The sequence below is a fragment of the Protopterus annectens genome, chromosome 14.part0 (genome assembly GCF_019279795.1).
Source record: "Protopterus annectens isolate FY-2018-M chromosome 14.part0, PAN1.0, whole genome shotgun sequence".
Taxonomy (NCBI): Eukaryota; Metazoa; Chordata; order Ceratodontiformes; family Protopteridae; genus Protopterus; species Protopterus annectens.
The window spans coordinates 1,036,097,866-1,036,124,317 of NC_056748.1; the positions used below are offsets into that span (position 1 = coordinate 1,036,097,866).

The window sequence follows — 26,452 nt, forward strand, 5'->3', positions numbered from 1 at the left end:
GACGGAGCTGAACTGATCTGCGCCGAGGCCCCGAGGGGGAGAGTCGGGACCGAAAATTCGGTATGGCTCTTGGCCCCGGAACCAAGGAGAGACCGTCAGATCCACGACTCCTCGACGGGCTCCGAAGGCGTCGAAGTCAGTGGTGCTGATCGCACAATGGAAGGCTTCGGCACCAAGGGTTCCACCATCATCGGTTCATCTTTTCCCGGCTCCGAAGACTGGGTAGGTCTCGAAGGAGGATCCGTCGGAGACACAGGGAGGGCTTCCAGTTTCAACACTAATTGGGATGAAACTGCAATTACCTTGGACAGAGCCGTGTTCTCCATGAGCTTCTGTACCACACGATCCACGTCGGTATCAGACAAAGGCCTGGAAGAACAGGTCGAAGGGGCCAAAGACGGCACCGATCGAAGTATCGACGGTGGAGGCAGTTCCGACATCGGTTCCAAGACATGGGGCTCGATCAAAGGTAATCGTTCGATGCTCGGCCCCGAGGTCTGTGGAGCCGGCGAACGAACTCTGGAAGAGGTGCTTGGAGCCGATGACCTGGGCTCCGACACCTTCGATGTCCTCAACCCCTTCGAAGACCTAGAAGTCTGATCAGCCTTCTCTAAGGCTTCCAAAAAGTCTGGCTTAATTAAGCCTCTGTCGATCAGCTTCCTGCACCTCTCCATCATGACCCTTCCACTAAAGGAATGACAAATAGAGCAGTCCTCCTGCAAGTGGAGAGGGCCAAGACAGTAGACACAGGAAGCATGATTGTCCGTGATGGACATTTTTTGTCCACACTGACACCTCTTGAAACTGGATTTAGCTTTTTCCGACATGTCTAAGCAGCAACAGTTCAAAAACCAACACACTATCTAACTGTATGAATATATATATATATGAATAATGGAAACACTGCACACAAAGTCTAAATGCAAACCTAAAATACTAGTAAGTATCTAATCTAAGTACTAATAATAAACTATTGTCAGAGCCCTGACAGAAAAAGTAGGCCTAACCAACTATAACAAGCCTATAAACACTATATATATATATATATATATATATATATATATATATATATGAAAAAAACAGCTAACTACTAGTACAAAAACACACACACACACTACTACTATATCACTATATAAAAGATAGAACAACTCTTATCAAAAGATGAGCAAAATAGAAAAAAATTCTACTGGCCCGAGCTCTCTCGACGCGATCTTGTTGCAGCGGCAAACTAGATCTGAGGGATAGCAGGGAGGATCATGGGATATAGACTGAGTCTCGAGCTTCTCTTAGATGCAGAGCTTGTGATGCGGCCGACTCGGAGCCGAGGATCGGCTCCGAACCCGTGTGTAAGAACAAACGGCGAGATTGAACAATTTCCCATCTACAGATTAACTTTATCTATCTCTGTTTTGTCTGTTTGTCTGTCTAGCTGTCTTTTCATTTATTCAGTCAGTCAACATTAAAGTTTCTGTTTTAGCTAGAGTTTCCAAAAGGGCTCTGTAACAACAAGTAATTAAATCTTGCAAGGTCCTGGAGCCAAAGTCTCTAATACTAATGAATTTATCAATTTGGAAAGTGTTCAAATGAAGGTCCTTCTGCAGAGTTCAGTGATCAGATACTAAAAAGAATGAATAGAAATGGCCTTTACACAAAATGTTATTTCTGAATTTTTTTAATGCAGAGATGTAGGTTTGTTCCTATATAATCATAAAACTTTTTAATTCATTCATTTTTATTTTATCCTAATCTCTATCAAAGAGGAACCTGAACCTACCCTTGCTTAAGTTGTGTCAGCGGCACAGCAGATAGCACAGTCCTCTTTGGTGCAGAAGGCTTTGGGTTACATTTACATATCAGGTAGAAAGATTGCTGACACTGCAGTGTGGCCTAAGGGGGGGGGGATGCTGCACTCCAGTGAGTGCTGTCCATTGGATGCGACATTAAACCAAGGTCCCATCTACTTGAGTTGGTGGTAGCTCAGATGGCTATAAAAGATCCCACGGCACTTATCGAAAAGAGTAGGGGTCCTTCATTCATGTACAAAAAAGAACTCTTATTTATAACATATTTACAAATATTTACAAGTGTACATATATATAGCTATACTAATATATTTACACATATTCATAATTTTCCTTACACTCATTCTAAATGTTAGACGTAGACCCCCACTCCTTTTCCATAACCACCATCTGATTTTACTTACTTCCAAAATCCATTTACCATTAAACACCATTTCATTTATTCTTTCATTCCACATAACCCATATGACATAAAATAAATGTTATCTATTCTTTTAACATATTCTTTACTTCTGTTCTTATAACATCCATATTTAATCCTATCCATGATTATTTTATCCATTTCTTTTATATCTTCAAAACAATTTTAGTTTTCCATATAACATTTTATTTTATACTTCAAAAACACGTTCAGAAGTTTCTTCTTGAAATGTAAATATATTCTATCACTTTTCTTTTTATATAGCATATTTCCTTTTACTAGTACTTTATTCCCAGTCTCCACAAAAATATTGATATTCTACTTTTTGATTATACCATTTGCTTCTTATTTTTGTAGCTTTTATTTTTTTCATCTGCTAGATTTTTCCCATGGTTTTACATAGTAATGTTTTATCATTACATTCTTATACTATACTTTTCTTTATTTATCTAAATCATCAATTTTTATTTTCAGCAAAAATATTTCTTCTTGGTAACATTTTATTTCTTCATTTATATACTTTCTCCTTTTTACCATACCCTAAAATTTATCATGCTTATTATTATACAGTTTTACTACTAATATGTCATATTTTCATTTATCCACTTTAACACTTTATACCACTGCGCTAATTAACCCTAAACTTCCTCCATGTTTATTTACATCAAATAATCCTCTTTTTACTGGGTTTAATCTAGAACCCCATATGAATGAAAAAGGTATCTGCAATAATTCCTTTTCAAATACTATTGGCAAAATAAACACAATTGCTAAGTATGCTGTTTTTTCCATCAGTACTGAATTTATTAAATATATTTTTTTCTGAATGATAATTTATATGTTCTCCAGAAAAGGCAGGTGTGTTTTATTTCTTCTATTTTCCCCATTTAATTCTATTTGCATCTTTATTCCTAAATTTTATATCTAACACAGAAATTTAATTCATTGTAAAATATATACCTCTGATTTTTACTACATCACCTAAACTTTTAATTTTCTCTTTATTTAATGCCATCTCTATAATGTCTAGGCATTCATTTGTGCAAATGATTACTTCTTTTATCCACGTTTGTTTTTTTGCAATTATTTTAATGTCATCTGCATATGCTAACAGAACTGGAATTCATAACCCTTCAGGGGTTATATATCCCACCTCCTTCATTTTGTAATTCATTTCATGTACTATCACATTCATAACTAATGCAAAGATTATATAACCCACTGGACATCCTTGTCATACACCACTTTTCATATGTACCTCTTAACCAGCCATTGTACTTTATTATTACGGGTTTAAATCGGAACATCGAAATGGCAAAATATCGAATCCTGTTGCATCGAACTGGTTACATCAAACCAGTAAAACATCAAAAGGCTGTCAATGACAGCTTCCAATGGGGACATAACACAATAAGGGTATAGGCAGGGGGCAAGCACCCACCACACCCCCTGCTACTTAAATATACCAACTCCGAGATCGCGTTACAGTGTAGGAAATGGAAATCTTCCATCTCTGCAATGTAGTGCACTGAAGTACGATCTCCAAAGTAGAATATTTAAGTGGCAGGGGGTCTGGGAGGTGCAGGGGGTCTTGCCCCCTGCATGTAGTAATTTGTTTTTAACATTCACTCCACATATTGGTGATTTTTGATGTTTTGATGTTATACGTTTCGATGTAAGCATTTCAGTGTAACGCAATTCGATATTTTGCCATTTCGATGTTTCGATATACACCCATTATTACTACTATATTCTGACATAAATAATTTCCTAAACTTTCTCACTTATATTATATTATTTTGTTATTACCCAAAAGATTTCATGTTCAATTGTGCCAAATGGCTTATTAAGTTCTCCTGTCATGACTTTTGCTTCTTCTTTTCAGTTCATAATATCATCCAGAATGTCTCTATCATTAATAATTTTTGACAATCCTTCCCTTTTATACTATATACTTACTTCCATATTTTCCATTTTAGTTTCAAATCTCCTTTTGTATTATTTTCATAAAGATCTTATAATTAGTATTATTCAATACTATCAGTGTCCAGTTTTTTAACTGTCTTCTATCTTCCTTTTTCCATATGTTTATGTATTCTACTACATAATCTTATATATATATATATATATATATATATATATATATATATATATATACATACACAAAAACCTTCATTTAATCATTCATTCTAAATCTTAGAAAAGTACTTTTTTGCCAGTCCCTTAAATTTTATACATGTAATACACTATTACATCTATATTTTCTTGTCCTAATACTTTATTTAGCTCATATAAAGAAATCTCCTTTTCCAACTCCTTATTCTCTTTCTGTTAACTTTTTTTACATTCCATGTTTTTCACAGCTTTCTTTATTTCTTGTACATATTGTGCTACACTATTCATAATCTTTTCCTGAGTTCTATTTCTCATTTTACATTTTGTATTTCTCCCATTACACTACCACCTCCCTTTACTAATCTGCTTAAGTAACTTGACACGTCTTCTCTTTTTTCCTTCTAAAAAATCTCTGTCTATATAACGATTCTTGTATTTTTTCTTGATTTCTTTCATATAATTCTTTTTCTTAGTCAAAGTACTTTCTATAATTAGATTCTAAATCTTCCAATGCATCATTATATGTTCTTTTATATTTTTGTTTCTCTACTTTTCTCACTTCATATTGTCACTGCAAAAATACAGTTTTTATATTTTTCTTTAAATATCATGTACCATTCAGACTAATTTATATAACTTTTCTCATAGTAATATGATCTTTACATAACTGTAAGACTAATCTCTCTCCTTCATTACATGCTTTCTCATACATCTTTGTTATTCCTTTCCCTTTTTTATATGTCCCTTGTTTTCCTTTATCTCAGCCATACTGCAAGATGATCAGAAAATCCTGTTCCAACTACCTCCCCTTCTCATATAACTAAACCTTCTGATACTATAACATAATCTGTTTCAGTTCTATACATACCTCTTTTGTAAGTCCATGAATTTCTCTCACAAATTTTAACTTACCACATCTTATAACTTCTTACATTTTTCTTATATCTTTCTTTTCTTTTTATGATTGCCTCTTAAATCACAATTAAAGTCTCCTGTTATTATAATATTCATATTTATCAATACATAGTCTAAAATTAAATTAGCTTTTCCATTCTTTACAATTAGTATAAGTATATAAGGTTTAATAATATATACATGTTCCTTCCATTTTAAATCTACAATGGTTAATCTTCTCATTTTTGCTAAAGTTGCATTTAATATCGTCTACTGCATTTCTGCAGAATATGGCTATTCCAGGACATCTCTCATTTCCCAAATTCAAGATGATCTTTCATCCCCATAGTTGTTCTGTTTTTCTTCATTTCTTAAAAATCTTGTATCTTTTAATATAATTACATCTACACCACATGTATTGCATCACTCCAAAGTCCACAGTCCTCTTACTATATTCTTAATACTATTCACATTTACAGAAAGCACTATAGAAATTTAATTTTCCCTTTTCCTTAGAGTTATGGTTTCTAAACCTAGCCAATTTCCTTGCCAAAGGTTAGAATCAAACATTGTACTTTGTATCTGTGAATCAAACACTTTAATCATTATACCAAGTCCCAATCATTAGCTGTACATTTTCTTTTTCATCCATTTCTTTTCTTTTCTTTTGTACTTATCCCTTTAAATTTTCATTTTTTGCCTTTTACTCTTTGACCAATAGAATTATTTTTTCCCTTTACTAGCTACCAATTTATTTCTCCTTCATCACTTATTTCAGAACTTTCCTCTATGTCATCATTATTTTTCTCATCTGTTTTTTTTTCTATTTCTACTGCTTCTAAAATTTTATTTATTTTATTTTTTATTTTACATTTGTTTCCTGGGAAAGTCCGACTGGACACATGCCCCTTTTCATCGGAGGCCCAGGGAGAAAAGCTCCACATTGAACATACAGAAATACCAAAAGTATAAAGTATACAAAATGTACACACTCAACATACAGGAATAGTGTAAAACACAGTGTGGAAAAGTGATGATACAAATTTAGGCTAACATAGTTATTACACATTAAAAGACAACTGAATAGGTTAAATTTGCAGGTTAGTGTCCAAAAAAGTACTACAGTGCAATAGAAACAAACATGTCATAGCTTCAAGCAAATATTCATAATTACAACTATTATCAAATTGTTCACATTGAGAAGTAAGAGCTATTATTTCTCCACATCAGTGAGTTAGTACTGAGAGAATGATTATTTACAGAGTGACAGGAAAAGTAGTAATAGGCAGTCAGAGGTGGTGGTGAAGTTAGATACATTGTAGGATACCCAGAGGAAGTACAAGACAGGAGACAGAGAGAGTTATGTTAGTCAGGAGTAAGGCAAGAACACAGCCATTTGTTTATGAGTTGGGCTTTTAGAGTGTTTTTAAATTGTAATAGGGATGCAATGGCAGTTATGTTATCTGGAAGTATATTCGAGATTTCTTCTCTTTGTTCGTTTTCTTCTCTTTTTCTTTACTCTTATTTTCATTTTTGCAATCCATTTATAAATGTCCATTTTCTTCATTTACAGCATTCCAAGTCACATGTTTTGCGTCATGTCCCACTTCCCCACAAATATAACATTTTTCTTTTGCCATAACTAATTATTAAATGTCGTCTTTTTCCACAAAAAATAGTTTGGGTTGTCCCCAGTATTTTACAATACGCCTATCATTTATCATGCTTGGTATATGTATATTTTTTCTTTTTCTATTTTTAACACTATCCCAGCCATCAGTCCATACACCCCTCTTGCTATGAACTTTTGCAATGTCCAGTACTTCTTTATATAAAGCTTTCACGTGTCATTTCAAAGTCTCTCTTTCTACTTCTGTTCAAAATTTACATGAATTTTCTTTTTTGTTTCCCTGTTAAATGCTTTTATCACAAAGATTCCATGGGTTACAGTCCTTTTTTTCATATACTCCAAGAAAATTTTCCATTGAAAAAAGTCTCAGATATAATGTCATAAAATGTCTCTTTGTTCTTAAGAATAAATGCACTTACCTCATGTCCTTTTACACCCAAAGAAGCTATTAAATTGTCCCATACCCATCCATTTCTTTGTTCATAGGTTCATAGATGTGTACTAGGCTAATGGCCTGGAGCCTTTACAAGCCTAGCCCATAGAAGTGCCCTGGCATTGGAAGTGCCGCCCAACTTAGTTCCCAGTGCCTCTATCAAGTAGAGCCACTAGAGTGATCCCAGGGGTGAACTTTCTATTTCCCATCCACTCATCAAGATTTCTCATGAAGAGGGCCAGTGACGTGCTCTGCTTGACATATGTGGTAAGTCTATACCAGAGCATGGGCAGTCTCTGGGTTATGAATCTGTCCCTCCAGCATGTTCTGTTGATTGTGGTAATGAGGTTGAGGTCTCTGGAGCGTGTGGTGTGGAGGGATTGGGATTTCTTTAGATGTAGCATTTTTAACAGAGCTGGGTCAGACATGGCTTTGTATGTCAAGCAGAGATTGCCTCTTAGTAGACTATATAAGACAGAGAATAGCTGGAGTTGTTTGAGTCTGTCCATGTAGGACATGTGTTTAAGGCCTAGGATCCTCTTCGTGTGGTACTTTTGTGGCCTCTCCAGCTGTTGCAAGTGTCTAGTGAGGTACATGCCAAATGGGGCATTATACTCTATGATTGGTCTAATGAGGGAAGAGGAGAGAGAAATGATGACCTCTTTCTTCCTGGATGCAAGACCCTTGGTAATGAGATGTGCCACATAGAAGGACTTTCTGACCACAGTGGCAATGTGGTGGTCGAAGGAGAGGTTGCTGTCAGCCTGTGTCCCCAGATCTCTTATAACGCCTTCAGTGTTCAGTGAGCTCCCATCGATGTGGTAATTAGTGGGAACTGAGTTTTCCCCAAAGGGGATGACAACGTATTTTTTGGCATTAAGCTAAAGGCTATGGTTTCGACACCAGTCATTGGTCTCGGTGAGGCCTTTCTGTAGGATGTCTGCATCACTTGGGGAGTTAATAATGGCTCCCAGCTTGCAGTCTTCTGTGAACCTGGTCAGCCAGAGTCCCTCTGTGTTGGCCTGGACTTCTGAGAAGTAGATGCCAAACAGGAGGGGACCGATCCCTGTGGGATTCCACTCATGATTGGTTGGCAGTCTGACTTGAAGTCCACTAGTTTCACACTGTGGGTTCCATCTGTGAGCCAGTTTACAGCTCACCTAATGATATAGGGGTTGGTGCCTAGTTTGGTGAGTTTATCAATAATTCCTGAGTGAGGAATGGTATCAGAGGCCTTGGCCAGATCAAGGTAGGCTGTATGAACTGCCTTAGCCCTTACCTTCATCCACAGCTCTGGTGACTGATTCAAAGAAATCAACCAGGTTGAGTAGGCATGATCTACCTTTCACAAAACCAAATTGCGTGGAAATAGAGTTTTGAGATTCCTTATATCCTTTAATTAGGTCCATGATGATGCGTCCCATAGCCTTATACATCAGACTTGTCAGGCTAATGGGGCGATAATTTCCAGGGTCTGTAGTCGCTCCTCCTTTATGGAGAGGGATGACTGTAGCAGTGCGCTATTCGGTAGTGTCAGATGTGGTGCCAGTTCACTTTGTAATTCATGTAGAACACAGCCAGGGATATTGTTGGGTCCCATGGAAGCTGTATTCTTGGCCTTGTACAATGCAGCTTTAACCTGTGCTGCAGTAATGCTGGGTGCCTGACATTTTTCCGGTATTGAGATTGGTCCTCTGGGTGGGGGGGGGGGGGTAAAGTTGGCAATGAATCTGTGGGGCCAGTATGTTGGCAATATCTATTGGCTCAGTATAGGAGGTACCATTCTGCAGTAACTCAGAGCAAATCTAAGTATTGCTGTGGAGATTCTTGCTATAACTATAGAAGGCTTTGTGGTTGTTTTTAGTGTCTGCCGCAATTCATAGGTTGGTACTAGGCTATCAGCCCTAGGGCCTGTACAAGCCTAGTCATAACAATTTCCTGGCTATTTCTTCCCACAATATTTACTTCCCTGAAACCCTGTCTAGCCGGGTGACTGACGTAATCCCCGGGGTAAATTTCCTATCTCCCATCCAGTCATCAAGGTTCCTTTTGAAGAGGGCCAAGGAGGTATGTGGAGTCTCTGGGTTAGGAATCTATCCCTCCAGCATGTTTTGCTCATTGTGATAACAAGGTTTAGGTCCCTGGAGCATGTGGCTCTGATGGATTGGGATTTCTTTAAGTATAGCATGTCCAACAGCTCTGGGTTTGACATGGCCTTGTATGTTAAGCAGAGATCACCTCTGAATAGACTATATGTGACAGAATATAGGTGTAGTTTTTTTAGTTGGCCAGCATAGGGCATCTGCTTTAGGCCTGTGATTCTTTTAGTGAGGTGTTGCTGCGGCCTTTCCAATTGTTGCAGATATGTTGTGAGGTACATACCAAATGGGGCATTGTACTCTATGATGGGTCTCATGAGGGATGAGTACAGTCGTACAATGACCTCCTTTTTTCTGGATGCTTTGGAGGTTTGGATGAGGGATTTCAACTTTTTGTTGCGGCTAATAAAAGGATTTTTCCAGTCACTGGGACTTCACATTTTTCTGCAACAATTTCTTCCTTCTGTTGTAGAGTTTATTAATGGCAGGGGCCCACCAGATTGGCTTCCTTTTTTGGAGAAGAGCATCTTGGTTCTGTTGGGTATGGCTAGTTCCATGCATTTATATACATGTTCGTACAGTGCATTGGTGTATGATTCGGCAATCATGCATCTATTTTCCATTGGCATGGGTGCCATGAAGTTAGCCACCTCTGTTTTTAGGAGTCCAAAATCAGCTCTGGAGAAGTTTTTCATGGTGGATACCTTTGCGGGAGGTGTGGGTGAGATGTGGATTTCCATGGTGATTAGTTTGTGGTCGGATCTAACCAGGGAGGAATTGACTATTGGTGTAGATCAACAGTTGCCCATGTTAGTAATAACCAGGTCAAGGATGTTGCTTCCTCTAGTGGGGGTAAGAATGAGGTGGTCCAGGGCATTGGAACTGATGAATTCTAGGAAGCGTTGGGTCAGTGCATTAGCGCATGAGTAGTTTTCCCAGTTGATGTGGGGGTAGTTGAAGTCACCTAGTATGAGAGTGTTTGGTTGGATCTTAATAGTTTCCAGGGTGCTTAGGAATGTGGAGTGAGGGTCTTGGGACATGGTTGGGGACCTATAGCAGGCTATGACCTGAATAGCCGTCTTACCCAGTGTTAGTTGTACCCGGACCACCTCAGATGCGTTATGTTGGGCTACTAGTGTGGAGGTGTGCATATCCTTTATGAATATGGAGACACTACCGCCTTTGGAGCTTCGGTCCATGTTCTGGGGCTGAAAGGTATGGAATGAGTTCTATCCTGGTAGAGCAGGGGTGCTTTCTGCTACTTTAAACCAGGTCTCTGTTACAGCACAAATGTCAATGTTCTCCATTTTGTGGAGTGCTTCGAGCGAGTGCATCTGGAGATTTAGACTTCTAGCGTTGAGCAGCATGACCCTCACATTTCATTTATTTATAGCTGTTACAGTGGCGATTTGGTCATCGGAACACCGGCTAAAAAGGCACTATAGGGGTGGCAAGAGCCTTAGCCAGTAACCAGAAAGCCAGGAGTGACAGACTCAGGCCATCTCTGGCAAAGCATCGAGGTCTGTCAGTTATGTCATCCCAAGCAGACAGATACTGGATCCCCTTAGAATGACACCAGAAACTTAGTCAATTGTTGAAGTCAATCATTTTCTGTTTGTACTGCGGTATCATTCTGGGCAGTTGTAGGATGCTGCTCAGGGCTAGGGTCATACCTGCTTGGGCCACATAATCCAAGAGCTCCACCATATCTCTTTTCATGTAGTCCAGAAAGGTGAGTCTCAGGTCATTCACACCCACATGGACAATGACAGAGTCATACTTGTACTTGTTGTGGAGAGACCAGAGTGCATGTGTTATGTGTCAGATTCTGGCACCTGATAGACAGCCGACTGTTACCTTCTCCTTATTCAACCTAGTGAGTGAGACATCAGTGTGCCTCACCATTGAGTCACCTATGATTATTGTATTGGGCAAACTGTTTTGCCTTAGGTTGAGGGGCACACTGTGTAGGTGAGCTATGTGTCTTGTGGTTTGTGCTGTGTTGTGGTGGTCGAGTGTGTCTCTGCTGTTTGGGTAGATTTCTGAGACCCTCCGCGAAGGTGGGTGTGTGGTTTGTGTTTTTATGTGAGGGCTGTGATGGTGGGTGTTCTGGAGGGCTATGTTCCATGTGGTGTGGTGCAGGTGTTGACCTTCTCCTCTTGACCAGCTATTCCGGTCTTGGCTGGAGTGTGCATTTCTCACAAGACTAAGTGTTGGAAGGCAAGAGGAGAGGGTTGTCTGTGTACATGAGGCAGTTGCTGCACTGCCTCAGAATGCTCAAGTTCACCAGGTTAATAGGAGAAAGCACGGGAATCTGACCTGTAGACATGCCAGGAGGGATGGTCATCATTACCAAGTACCAGAGCTGTTTCCTTATAAGATGTCTAGTGCTGATAGCACTCATGTCTGCTACAATAATTGCTACAAAAATCCTGATGAAGTGCTAGGTAAATAAGCTAATTAAAGTGAAAGAAAGAAGAGATTTAGCAAGATCTAAGGGAAAAATTGAAGAGCAGACCCTCTGGCACCGGTAATATACTTTAAATGCAGTGCAAGCAAGTACACTTGAGTGTGTAGCAATATTAAAGCAAATACAGTTAAAATAAATGCAGTTAAATTAAAAAATTACTTAAATTAAGTGCATAAATCAGCATAATCAGAAAAAATCAAAATGGGGGCACTTAAAGTCTCTTTCTCTTTTCTGTTGCTCTTGCTGACTGCAGAATGCCAAAACAGGATCCGAGGAGCTTAAACAAGTGAAAACCTGTGTAAACACAGGCTTTTAAACCAGAAAGTTGAAAGGGGTAGAAAAACTGCCCAAATGCCAATAAAATACAATTTCAGAGCCAGACATCACTCCTCTTGTTGTAGATAGGCCACCTAGTGCTTACCACTCCCACTGATAAGCTGAAAGGACTTTGGGGAACTCAGAAACGTACAAAACTTTGAATCCTTAGCACATAGTTCTGTTTTTATTTTCTTCTACCTTCTTTTATGATACTCGTTTTACATCTTTTACTTTCTCTGAGTATGTTTTCTTTTCCATCTCACGACTGTTCTTCAGGATCGTCTCTGCATCCTCTTTTTGTATTTTCTCCATAATGTCCCTCCTGGAAACATCTCCTTCATTTTCTGGCTCAGTCTGTATCACCATCATCTCGCAACCCTCCCAACTAGAGGATTGTAATTATAGATCCATCATTTGCTGACTCAGCTGCATCAAACAGGTTTCTCTGAAATATTTCCTCAGAATCCTGCACACATTCTCCGGTCTCAATATTAGCTTTCTCCTTCATTTTTTTTCATCACTCCATCATCTCCTTCTCTGTCCATCTGTCTTCCTGTTTCTACAGGCTGCCTCTGTGCCTGGAATGGAAACTGGAAATGCTCCTCCAAAATGGGTACCACTCCAGCAATGACAAATAGGGGAAGTTCTCCAATGTTGTGGCCAAATTTCTCACAGGAATATAAATTCCACATTAGGTCTTCCCTGAGAAGAGGCTATTAGCCTATTTGGCCTAACCTGGCAAGCAAAGGATATATAAATAAACTATCCCAGCAAGCAACGGAAATAAGGTAGAGAACAGTCTTGGATGAGCTAGCAATCCATCACAGCAAAACAATGTTTGTCATAAGTAAAATATAATACTTATTTGTACAAATGTGTATGACATTCATAGTATTTGTGGTATATGGTATGGTTATTTTCTCATTTTAAAGCAACTTGTTGATGTCATTATCTGTAGCATTAGGTTAGCTAGAACTCTATGAGCCTGGACAATTTTTCTGAGTGAAAAGAGAAGCCCATGACTTTAAAGAAGACTTAATTTTGTTGTCTTAGCTCTGTTATAAGCGTCCTGGTGTAAGGTGAATGAGGAGAAAGGACTTGTCATATAAGCCAGCTTGCATTAGAAAAGGCTGCTACAAATAGTTGGTAGTCATTTGCTTGTTTTGAGCTACTGTTCTGATTTTGTATCTGCAATATTCAAGCAGCTAGAACTCTACAAGTTTGGAAAAGTTTTCAAGGGAAAAGAAGCCTAAGGCTTGAGGAGAACTTTCTTCAGTGTCCCTTCCCTGCATACCTCTCAACTGCCCAGATTTTTGCAGAATGTCCAGATCTTTGACTTATATTTCTGCTTTGTTTCTCAAAAATGTATTGTTTTCTGGCAAATAGTTGTGGATTGAAATCACTAAATGAAGACATACAGTTGAGTTTCAGACTTCATGTCCTTAAAAAATGCACACTAGCATAAATCCTTTTAGCATAGCAACTTTCTAAGTAGGAACAATATTTACAATCTTTCACTATTTTGGGGCCTTTGTCCCCCGATTATTTTAGGCTTTGTCCAGACTTCTTGCACTAAGAGGTTGAGAGGTATGCTTCCCTGTTGGGGCAGTCATGTTGCAATTTGGAGGAGGAGGAGAAAGGGCTTTGCCATATATGGTGTGCTACTCTGCAACATTAAATTAAAATAATTTAACAAGTCAGCCCTGTAATCCAGAGTTTTATCCCCTCTGTCTCTATTTATACGTTCACAGGTTCATAGGTAAGTACTAGGCTAGCTACCCTTGCGGGCCATTTTAAGCCTAGCCAATTTCCCTTTCAGTGCTTGAATTAACTATCCCATTTGTTGTTCGACTGGTCTTACCCATCCCATGGTCAAATATTATATATTTGCTCTAGTGAGAATAACTGGGATCATACCATAGATAATTTGAGGTGCTAATACTAATACTTTACTATTAGTACATAACTCAGATAATTTGCTTACTATGTGACTCTGAGCACTATACTTAGCCAGTTAGTGCCCTGCAGCAATTGTGAAGTTGGGCTGGGCTCTTAGGTGGTCTGGATACATGCCTAGTAACTATCTATTATCTCTCTCATGCTTAAATACCTATACATTGCAATATAGACAGAACCTGTTGGTAAGATAGATACCTCATTCAAAGGATGTCCTACCTATGGAAAAAGCTCCTTCTACATATCAAAGTACATCCCTCACTCTCTTTAAATGTTGTTGTTGTTGTGTCTTTCGGCTTTTCCCAGTTAGGGGTCACCACAGCGGAACTCCGGTCTGCTAATGATTGGTAGCTGATTTTTACATGCCGAGTTACCAGCCCTGATGCACAACCTTCAACGAAGGTACGCCCATTCACGCATGTCTCCACGCAGAAGACGCTCTAGCTGAGAATCGAACCGGACAGCATCTTACTGTGACTTTAAATAAATCTAAGGCCTGGTCTCTCAGTCCATTTTGGAGAGGGTACTGCAGAGGCTGGGCTCCTAATGGTTTTCTAGATGACTGCCTCCTATACACCTATAAACCTACGAACGTAGCTTAAAAAAAAATAAATAAAAAAAATTAAAAAAAAACAGGAAAAAAGAGGTACATCATTTTTAAAGGTTATAAGGAATTAGTAATGTAGCCATGCAGGTGTGGTTGGCCACCAAAGTTAAAGGTAAAAGAAATTGCAAGTGACACTGAAACGTAACAAACCAGAAGGTCACTGAAGGAATACATAATAGTAAAGCAATCAGTTAACCTCCAACCTCCAGACAGACACTCAAAAATAGGCATGAAGTTGGAAACAAAGTATACCATTGGCATAAATACAAGAAACTCATTGTAAAAGATGAGATATGGATGGATGCTACGGAATTCCTTGGCCAGTTTAGCCAAACATCTGGATTCCTGCACAAGCACACACATCCGTACCCACATAGAATATCCATTCAGGAAGATGCATCATTACTTTAAAAAGTGCCAAATAAATTATGTGAAAGCTGCATTAGAGAAGGCACTATATCTAGGAATTACAGTATTCAGTAGGTACTATTCTTAACTGGTAAAAACTATGAGAACTCACTGTTATAGTAATGTGCTAGAAGAGATATAGTGGACTACTGATTCCTGCTGGATCATTACCCAGATATGATAAGGATGTATGTCTCAGGAGCAGGATTATATCAATAAACACAGATCTGGAAAACCTAGAGGCAGAGAGATAGAATTCTTCAGTTGCTAGTCATTGCTTTGAAACAAGTATAAGAAATATGTCAGCTTTGGAATTCAGCTAAGTCCTGAGAGTAAAAGAGTACTAACATACGTGGCTAAGTTTTGGGACTAATTTTAGGAGATGTCATTTTAAAAAGATACTTCATGTAAATAAGGAAGATTTTTTCCTAGACTTCTTGAACACATTTTACATACAGCTACAAAATATAGGATTTTATTATTTTTTTCATCAAATGTGCTAGCCTATTCCCCACCATGCATCTACTTACCCCTGGTTAAATCTGTTGACAAATTAGTTAACTTGTTTGTCAGGCTTAACGTGCCATCCACTACCTAGTGAAACCATCTTTAGGGACATCTCCGGGGCAAACCTAATTCAGCTTGGAGAAGACCTACACAAAATTCCCAACAATCCCCTGCAAATGGACCCATGTAAGACAGCTGCCACTTTCACCTCCATTTTTTAACAGTATCTAAACAACAGCATAGAAAAATTTGTACTCGACTGCCCAATATTTAACAGTAAATTCATGAATAAACATTCTGGTGGAACGCCCATACAAATATACTGTATAACAAAAAAGGAAAATATTGAAAGTTGTAAGAAATCGCCATTCCTTTACCTCAAAACCATACTAAAGTATGCCAGCAAGGAATTTAAAGAGCACTATTAGGAAATGTAAAGAAGAGTATGAACTTGCTACTATACCGTAGAACACTACAAATCTTTCTTCAGTTGTGTCATGAAATTAGGGAATGATGTTCAACAATGCACTCAGCTCATCCATAATATCATCACACATTCCAATCTCAAGGTATAAGGCCAAAATATTAGCAGACAAATCTAGTGTTAACTTTACTTTGCCTACCTATATTGCTATGCCTACTACCCCTGAAAATGTGATTTCCCATAAAATCACCTTGGAACAGATCTTAGAATCCATGTCAAAGGCTAAAAATAATGTTTCTATTGGGATAGAAAACATACCAGGCTGCATTCTCATCGATGCCAAGTATGCACTCTCCAAACCTGTACTTAAACTGTTCAGCCTATCTTCAGAGTTTGTCACTGTGACTCCTCTACACAAAGGTAGCGCCTCTGCAGACCCAGGTAATTATAGGCCCATCAACTTCACCTGCCTTATATGAAAAGTCATAGAATGTATCATGGAGTCCATCAAAGCTTTGCCCTGCGGCCACTTATTTTATGCATCTTTTTGTGAGCTGCCCAAAAATATCTCCATTGTATGTCTTACCAAATACATAGACAAATGGAAACAAGGGGGGCATTATCCTTAACCTATCAGGCATAAAGAAGACATGTAAAAGGTAGAAAATGTCTCAGTGAATATTCCAGTGTGGGAATCATTATCACTAATGATATGGTAATTAAGTTTAAGAACAATGATACAAACAAGTTCCATCAGAGTCCTGAACAATAAGAATGGAAGTCATTAGAATTACAGAATATTAGCTGGAGACCATTCACACCAGATCTTATAGTTTTTCATGTTATCTTTTATGGCGACAGATGTATCCTTAAAGCTTTCAGGAGTGGTAGCGAATAAATATTATGTACCTTCCAAGGCTGTTTCTTGCCAGCATATAGACTTTTAATTTTCTTATTCTGCCAACATGGGTTGTTAGCCAGAGGTGTAGGTATAGTGGGGCAAAGGGGGCAGCTGCCCTGGATGCAAAGTGCCAGGGGATACAATCAGCAGATCCTGATCGGTCATTAGTGTTGGCATCGCATTTGCAGTCAAAAACTGAAAACCGAAGTGCTGCTGCACTCCATGTCTTCAGTTCATTACTGGGAATCAGAAATGAATGTCAGTATTGTATTTGTAGTCAGAACTGGAGTGCTGTAGAGCTCCATGTGGGCTACTCAGATTTGAGGAGAATAGTTTTTTTTTTTGCTTCTTAACTTAAAATTGAGGGGGGTTACTAGATCAGAGAATAGTACTGGGTGCAGGAACAATTAGCTACAACTTTGTTGTTAGTATGTATATCATTGATACACACTAAGTGGATATGTTTTGCTATTAGTGAATACAAACTGCTGTAAAAAGAGTAGACCCAAAAGTTTACTGCATGTTGATCAGAAGTACATAAAGGCACTTCCCAGTCTCTCAATTTATTGTTGATTTGCCAAAGTCAGTTTTATGAAAATTTTTATGTGATGTCCTAATAATATGTGTGCTTTTATGAAGATTACCAAGGGTGAAGACATGGTTGCAGGAGCCTAGTGTATTTAAGTACTCACGTTCCACCTTATCCAGAATACAATATCTAAGATATGTTCTTCATTGGTGGGGAAATGGACTATACAAGTTATTTTTTTTATACTTTTTGCCTGTGTGCATGCAGAACATCCAGCCTCCCTTACCTCCGGAGAGGTCATTATTCAGACAGCTGCATGGCTGCCTGTGCCCTTTCCAGGATCCCAGGAATAATAGTGCTTTTTTCTTTTAATTCTTTGTCCATCTCCTTGGACAAGGGATGTGTGACCTGCATCATCACTGAGGCCGCTATGCCTGCTCCTGCACATGCCTGTGTCTGAATGCCTCCTAAGCAAGGCTACCATGTTCACAGTCTGGAGAGGCTAACACATGTTCCAATGCTCCTGTCAAACATTGCCACCCTTCCTCTGACAGACTGCAGCATAGGACAACCTTATTCTAACCCTGCTTCCCTCTGCATATAGGCACACCCATCCTTTCCCTGCCAGCTCCAGCAGGCATCCATGCTGCTTATCCAACACATGCCATCTGATTCATAGACAGGGCTTTATCCCTCTATGCTAAAGACTTCTTTATTATGCATTGCAGATGAACAATAGGAAGCATTACATGATTTCATTAATGGCTGAATAGCTCAGGGATTACTTCAGTTTATTTGTGGTATTTTCTTGATGAAGCCAAAGAGCACTGTTTTCATTGTTTAACTGTTTACTATTAGCTGATCAGACAGGGGCTAACTGCACAGCCTGCTGATATCCATTTGCAATTCTTTTTGAGCAGACTTCAAGAGGACAGGTTCATCTGCATAAAGTGTAAAGCATGAACCCAGAAGGTTACAGAGCAGCTGGTTTATAAACAAAGAGAATTGAAACAGCCCAAAACTGAGGTCTGGGAGTTACAGTGTTAAAAGTTCCAGCAGTGGTTTGTGATGTGCTCATGATCACCTGAAGCATTCTGTCAGCCACATAAGTCTGGAGCCCACATATTCCGTGAATCCTCAGAAGACTGGATTATGAGAAGGGTACAAGCTACCCAGTGAAATGCTCTCTTCAATTCAGTAAAGGCAGCACCTGACAGTTGGCCCTTCTCAGCACTAGAAAAGTTGAGGTAACATAATAGACAGCAGTCAAAGTATTAAGACCTTTAAAAAAACGTGCTGAGCATAAACCAGCAGATCATACTTACTGACATAATTAATAACCTGTTTAGATATTATTTTTTTCTAAGATTTTGACAGTTATATTAAGATTTGCTATGAGCCTATTCTCCTGGAGGGATGCTCGTACAGACACACTGGTGAGCAGAATCACAAATGAGTGCTTTAAAGTGGGACAGTATAATTTGTTTGGTGAGTGACAGGTTAAAGATATGGGTCACTGGCTCTGAGGTATTCAAGTCTGCCATCCTGATGAAGGAAATATGAAGAGGGGCCCTTCTGTGCTGCCTTCCCAAGGAGCTATAAAACTTCCTCTTTACTTCCTGAAACTAGAAGGCTAAAACCGTGTTAGGATGGGCGGTTTAGTCTTCTAAATCATGAGACTGGTTACCATAGGAAAGAGGGAACTGCTTGGGCATCAAAAGTTTCAAAGAGTTCTTTTATATCATTGACCATACAAATGTTAGGCTCAGTTTTGCTGCAAGATGACGCTTGCAGCATTGCTGCTCAGTGGTAAAAATTCTCCATTATAGTTATAAAATTTGGAGTTCAGTCCTCACTTCTGGACACTGTCTGTGAAATATTTTTCTCCTGGCACTCCAGTTTTCTCTCACTTCCCCAAAACAAACTGAATGATTGACTACACTAAACTATATATATATATATATATATATATATATATATATATATAGATCCCCTTTACATGGTCAACATTTCAGAAAGCTGAAGACCATGTGGCCGAGACCATATGATCGACTTTTGAAATGTCGACCATGCGGAACGGGCATCTCCATACAGTGTGGAATGGAAAGATTTCCATCCTCCACACTGTAGTGCGATCCTGGAGTTGGTATATTTAAGTTCTAGGGGGTATGGGGGGGCAGCACCCCCCACAGGGGGGTGCAGCAGGGCTTGTCACCCCCTGCTAACAATGATGAGGTTAGTTATTGTTCTGTTTTTTTCTTTTTTTTACATGATCAACATTTCAAAAGTCGATCATATGGTCTCAGCCATATGGTCTTTGGCTTTGTGAAATGTCGACCATGTAAAGTAGATCCGTATATATATATATATATATATATATAGAGAGAGAGAGAGAGAGAGAGAGAGAACATATACCACCTGGCTTAAATACTGTTGTTAATATCCGACCAGCCTTGCTAGGTCCCACTTGATTTTACTGTCCTGTTATTTACATCTTTAAATGAATAAACAATATGTTATATTGCACACACTTTATAAGTAATACTTCTCTATGAAGACCTTCGGCTTTGTTCTAAGCTGCCTATCATAGTTAGGTTTTAGGTACTTCACGTTCCTTGTTTGATGAATATAATCTATGTCCTATGAATATCCATTGCTGATACCAGTTGATATTTTAGCAACAATGATATGGCCTGTTTACAATATGTCCACCATTTTGGCATGTTTGCCAGTACATTCAGGTATTCCACTGCACATGGAATTACCTAGGAATCAATTATTACATGTTTTTGACCCTTAGTAATATTGATTTTAATAGATGCCAACATATTTTTGTTTGACTTAGAATGTCTATATATTTTTATATAACTATTTTAGCTTAAATCAGCTGTTTTGTCTGTAATATAGTTTTTAAATAGTTTGTTGCTCTTCTTGAGCACAACCGTTTATTATAGGTGTGTGTATCTGACATCAATGATTTTTAATATATATATTATGATATTTCACAATATTGAGTTTGTGCATACAAATTGATATTTATTTGATTATTTATTTATTCATAATATACATTTGTTTATCTTATATATATTTTATACATATTTTTCCTTATAGTAGAGGCTTATTCTGTATCATCTAACATGTATAAATGATGTCGTATTATTACTATTGTATTATTATGGGTCCATATGAAATGAAATAGATTCTACAGGTTTTTCACATGCTTCAGTCTTTAGCTGTAGTTCAGCTTTAGCCTAGTCGTTTTTCTTTGTTGTGCTTATTTTAGTTTACGTGGCTGTTGCATAGAATATATTTTTGTGTAATTATGATCATCATGTCATGTTTTACGTGTCTATGCCTTCATGGCATATAATGCAACCACTAGGTCTGCTAGTACATAAAAACGAGAAGATATTTATTTTATGTTGCTTTGTTTTGTTATGTTTATATGAAAGCGCGTTTCACAAAGGAAATGCTCTGGATTAGTTGTTACCATACATGGGCAAGACTTCCTTGAGAATGATTTACGGGCCATATTTACATTAACTATAAATGAAGTCTGTATTTCCTTTTCATGTTAATTTTGATTATGATCATCACATTTTATTTTATATCATAAAGTCATGATAATACATGGCATCTTACTTATGCATTCATCAGCATAAATACTAAGAAACATTTACTTGTTTTTATTTTGTCTTGTCGATATGACAATGCAACCCAATTAACGATGTTATACTCTGATTGAGCTTTTTCCAAATATGGGCATGGTTTCCTTAAAAATGATCAACGAAATATATTGATACTAATTAGGGTATTGTGCTTACTTTTAATGATAACTTGCCCATGAGGCTTCATTTTATGAAAAGCTGCTAGTTTATGTAAAGCTACTAGGACTATAAATGCTCTGAATGTTTTCTCCAAGTGGTTTCCAGGTTTTTGGTTGAGATTTAGCCTGGTTAATGTTGAATTGTTGATGAATCTCTTTTAATTATGCATTAATTTATGCTTAACTTAATTGCATAATTGGAAATTAATGTCTTACTATATAAGATGGTCATATCCTGTGTAATTTGTAACCTGAAGAAGCGCAATTTACATTGCGTGAAAGCGCTCGTTCCTGTTTTAACAACAAATATTCTTCATTTTATTTCGTGGTGGTTTCAAGCATTTTTTCAGCTGCGATCCTGGAGTTGGTATATTTAAGTTCTAGGGGGTATGGGGGGGCAGCACCCCCCACAGGGGGGTGCAGCAGGGCTTGTCACCCCCTGCTAACAATGATGAGGTTAGTTATTGTTCTGTTTTTTTCTTTTTTTTACATGATCAACATTTCAAAAGTCGATCATATGGTCTCAGCCATATGGTCTTTGGCTTTGTGAAATGTCGACCATGTAAAGTAGATCCGTATATATATATATATATATATATATAGAGAGAGAGAGAGAGAGAGAGAACATTTACACTTGCTCATTGTTATGAAAAGGGTCCATGATGACCAGTTTTTTTACCCAGTTAAATTAATAAATACATATATAGTCATCGATTCCATTTCTTGGAGTATTTACTTCCCCACAAGGGGTAGCAATCTCAGAGCATGTTCCTCAAATGGGGGCGGAGGTGCAGAGGGCTTGTCCCCACTGCAAAAAAATAAATAAAAGGAAAAAAAAAAACACTTTAAAGGGAAACAGTGATGTTCAGCATTCACTGGTTCCCTGTATACTCTGAATTTTTTTCATAATTACAGGGCTCACACTTGTGAGTCATGGAATTATAACAGGGAGCCATACATTAGGATACCCCATAAATGCAAACTGTTTCTTCTGATTTAACTTGTTTTGGCCACTTTATTAAAAATCTGACAGAATGTCTTGAGAGCTAAACTGATAATATAATTGTTATCATTAGATAGCTTACAATATTTATTTAATTGCAAGGTCACTTATTGTTTTGGCTGTGTTGAAATGACTAAGGTCTTTTTGTGTTTGTGCTTGTTTTTAGAAAAAAAATATATGTGACTGACAGCAGTTCTTTGACATTATAATTTGAGTGGTTTCACTTCCTTGTTTACAAATATTGATACCTGCTTGCCTTTAAAGTTTCTAAGAGATTTTCGTATATACGATTTTAAATTCATATTGATAATTAGCATTAATGTTTACTGTATGAATGCCACTACCAGTCTGTCTAACACTGATCTCACTGGTGATGTTTTTCATTAAGATCCAAGAGGAAGTAACTTCTCATGATATTCTACGGTGTATGAAGTACCTGAATGCCAGTAACTTGGAAGATCTTTTCATTTCTGGAGATGCCATATGTGATAGATGGCTACAAGAAGTTAAAAGCACAATAGAAAAGGTAGATTCCATTATTTATGTATCCATTCACTTGACTTTTAAGATATTCAAGATATTTTTAAATGATGCTGAAAGATTCCAATCTTTAAAAATATGTAGAGCATATTTTAAATCTTTCTAAGACTGAATATTCAGTAAAGTTAAAGTTGCAGAATATAGTTTTGTATTACCATAGCTTATGATTATTTATTTACACTTTTGATTCAATGTATTTAAAGACTGCAAGAAAAAAATGTGTTAAGCTGAACCATGCAAATCATTATGTATACTCATGTTCTGCAAGTAGTAAGATCATGCTACTTATAAAGTAAGAATTGTACATCCTTTTTACAGATCTCATTAGACAGACGTTTAACAGTTCAATCCTTAATATTAGACACTTTGAAATTTAGACTCTGAATCAAAAATGTTCGATACTGATTGTGATGTCCACACACTGGGCCAGTAATCCAGGAGCCTGAATCGTCACCACTGACACTGGAGAGGGAGGTTCACTTGCTATACAAATGCATACACTCAGTATTTCCAGATGCAGACCTCTCTGCATCAAGCACAGTTTCCCTTAAGGGCACACAGGGAACACAGTCAGCCCAGGGTCTGGATTTCTCTATCTGTCTCTCTCCAGCTCCCAAGTAAGACTCCCCACTGGCACAACTTCAGAGTTAAGTCCTCAGCAAAGTGCGCAAGCAAGTCCTCCACCACTCTCTCTCTTTGAAACCAGTGCTTCATGTCCCTGCTCCAAGTAGCTAACACACACACTTTGAGATTTGATTTGCACACACACACACGCACACACCTGGGAAAGGCTGGCACAGGTTTACTAGCTACGCCCCCTCCTGCCCAGACTATAAGGTAGTAATCACTGCCACCAGGCACTACAAAGCCAGCTATCTAAGGGTCTTGCAATGGTACCCAGTTATACTGAGTGAAGTTAATATTAATACAAATGTTAATGTTGGCCAAACAGCAAGGCTTTCAGGAATGGCCAGAGTTATCAACAAATAAATATGTGCAAATACTCTCAAAACTTAAAAACATTTTTTCTAAAGTAACCAGCCACAATGAGAAGTTTAAATATATTTAATAATAAATAATAAAAGAACATGAAAATACTAAATATCTATTTATAGTAAACACCAGAGTTTCAGTCACAAGAAATATTAAACATAACACCGATGGAAAGTTTCACACAGTTATAGAAAAACAGTATCACTATCTATTCCTGATTGACTAAATGTATTACTGTTCATACGTACTGAATAGAGCAAGGCAAGATGGGTGAGTGGTACATGTTGTCAGATCCAAGACAGAATACAGAATGCTCCTGAGACTTCGGCCCACTCTAATATTAAAACATTATTTCTGTACAGAATGACATCACATACATCTGGTCATCTGACTTTGTTTCCCATGCTATCAACAACACTACTACAATACACACAGATAGGGCATTGCTCAGATGTGGTGCAGCTGCTGGAAGTCATAAAACCATAAAACCATTCCACTCTTCCTACAGCAGCTACAACCAATTCTCCAGGACAGACATTGTGTCTCTGGAACCATTCAAAACTGTGGAATAACATATTAATGGCTTAACCCATTAAGTAATTTAATTTCAGATATATTTTAAAGTCAGATGGATTAACCTCTTCCCTTCCAGTATATGTTGATACAATGTGTACATTTAATTCAGTTACAATAATACATGTACTTTTGTTTTCCTTCCAGCAGGGTGCATTGTTGACGCATTTCAACACAAGCAAACTTCACAAGTACAATTTCATCACAAGCATCTGTACAAACCAGTTTGATATAAAAATTATATATAATTATTTACAAAATTACAGCTAGTTGTGCTGCCATATGTTATACATTCAATGTCCTACTTCTCCTGTCATGGATGGCATTACCCTCCTAACATCACACTGATAATGATGATTATTATTACAGTATGTGGGAAACAGTGATTACACTCTGAAATATGCAATAAAAGATGAGCTTCTTATGCTAAGTTCTAAACTCCTCAACAAAATCTGCAGGCCAAAGTCAAACATCCCAGTGCATACCAATTCCAGACAAATTCCAGAACCTGTAGCTCAGGCTGAATTTTCATAGGAATTATAAGCTGTCCTCATCAGGAGTTAAAATAGATGGAACAATTGTCAGTATGACAATTTCTGCTTGCATAGTCCATCTGTCATGTGGGCTCGACAGTTTACAACCCTCATGGAGAACATTGAGGATGCTGAAACCCACTTCCCAACATGATTCATAGATCCAGACTCTTTATCGGGGGATGAAATGTTAGGGTTGAAGTAGGAGTCTTTTAAGGGCTGTTGTAATTATGTTATCATTCTCAGAGTTCTCCGAGTCATTCTTAGAAGGTTGAATAAACTTATTTAGCTTCCAAGCAACATGAGCCACAATGTTAGGTTTGTAATGTATCACATGGCTGGAACTAGTGAAGGGGGAGGATAACCTATGGAGAATACTGGGTGGACTGAAAAGGCTGTTGCAACATTCTCTGTGGGCAAGATAGAAGCTCAGTAGGCCAGCCCCCTTTTCACCTTATTTTTAAGACTTTCCCAAATTTGGTTTATTCTGGGTAAATAAATGGGAGTCAGAATCCTCATCTACACTGCCAGAAAGAGAGATATAGTGGGGACAGCACATGCTTCCTTTTACAGGTCTGCTTTCTTGCACTTATTAGAGGTGCTGAGCTGAAGAAAAAGCACATCATTTGGCCATCACCATCTTGAAACAGTGCAAATGCTCTTGGACCTTCCTGTCCTGCTGCATGAGAAACAGAACAACCAAGAATCAGAAGGAGGCTGGTCTTCTGTTTGGACTTGTGCCGACATCTGTATGGGAATAGGTGTCATAGTTAGCCACTGTAGGGATGCCTGCAATAGTAATGCCATAGTCACTGCCAAACGCATGCCTGAATTGGGAGGTAAATAATGCTGACAACATGAAGACTGGCCTCAGTAGCACCAGCACTGACACTAACAGGCTTGGTGTTGAACACAGTCCAAGTGCCTAAATGAACTATAAAAAGAGAAGTCTCTATCCATATGATCAGGTCTCTAAGTCAGCACTAACCTTCACAAGCTGACATCATCTGAGTCAATGGTGGCAAACTTGGACCAAGTGCTGTGATCATGGGTGCTTGTGAAGAAATACTGCAAAACATCAAGAAAGGGCTATTATTCACTACTGAAAAAATATGAAGGTGGTGTCACAGAAAGCTTTTTCTGAGCCTAAAGTATGGCGTCAACAAATCAGCCAGACCTGAATGCATACATCAGTAAGAGACTGTCTAACAGAGGTTATTCTAGGCTTAGAATTTGAAACTTCATTTATTAGTCAAGTAAGTTAACCTCTGAGATTTGCTTAGTATTGGCAGACATTTACTCTCTGCTACCTTAAGTATAACTTTAGAACTAACTTCTTCCATTCTTTTCTTTGATTTAAGACCTGAAGAGGAAGGCCTGGGTTTGCTTGTTTAGTAGGTTTCTGCTTCCATTAAGGAAGCCTAGGAGAATCTGTGTGAGCTACTGGCTGTACAAGCCACGAAACAGATG

At 38.1% G+C, this 26,452-nt stretch overlaps 1 protein-coding gene across 1 annotated transcript in view; it reads left to right on the forward strand.

The window, feature by feature from the left end:
* LOC122789410 (tumor necrosis factor ligand superfamily member 10-like) overlaps positions 1–26,452 on the forward strand; it is a 290,170-nt gene that overhangs the window by 193,994 nt on the left and 69,724 nt on the right. The window contains exon 2 of the mRNA XM_044056839.1: positions 22,732–22,869. Within this exon, the coding sequence (XP_043912774.1) occupies positions 22,732–22,869 (138 nt within the window). The remainder of the gene's footprint in view (positions 1–22,731; positions 22,870–26,452) is intronic.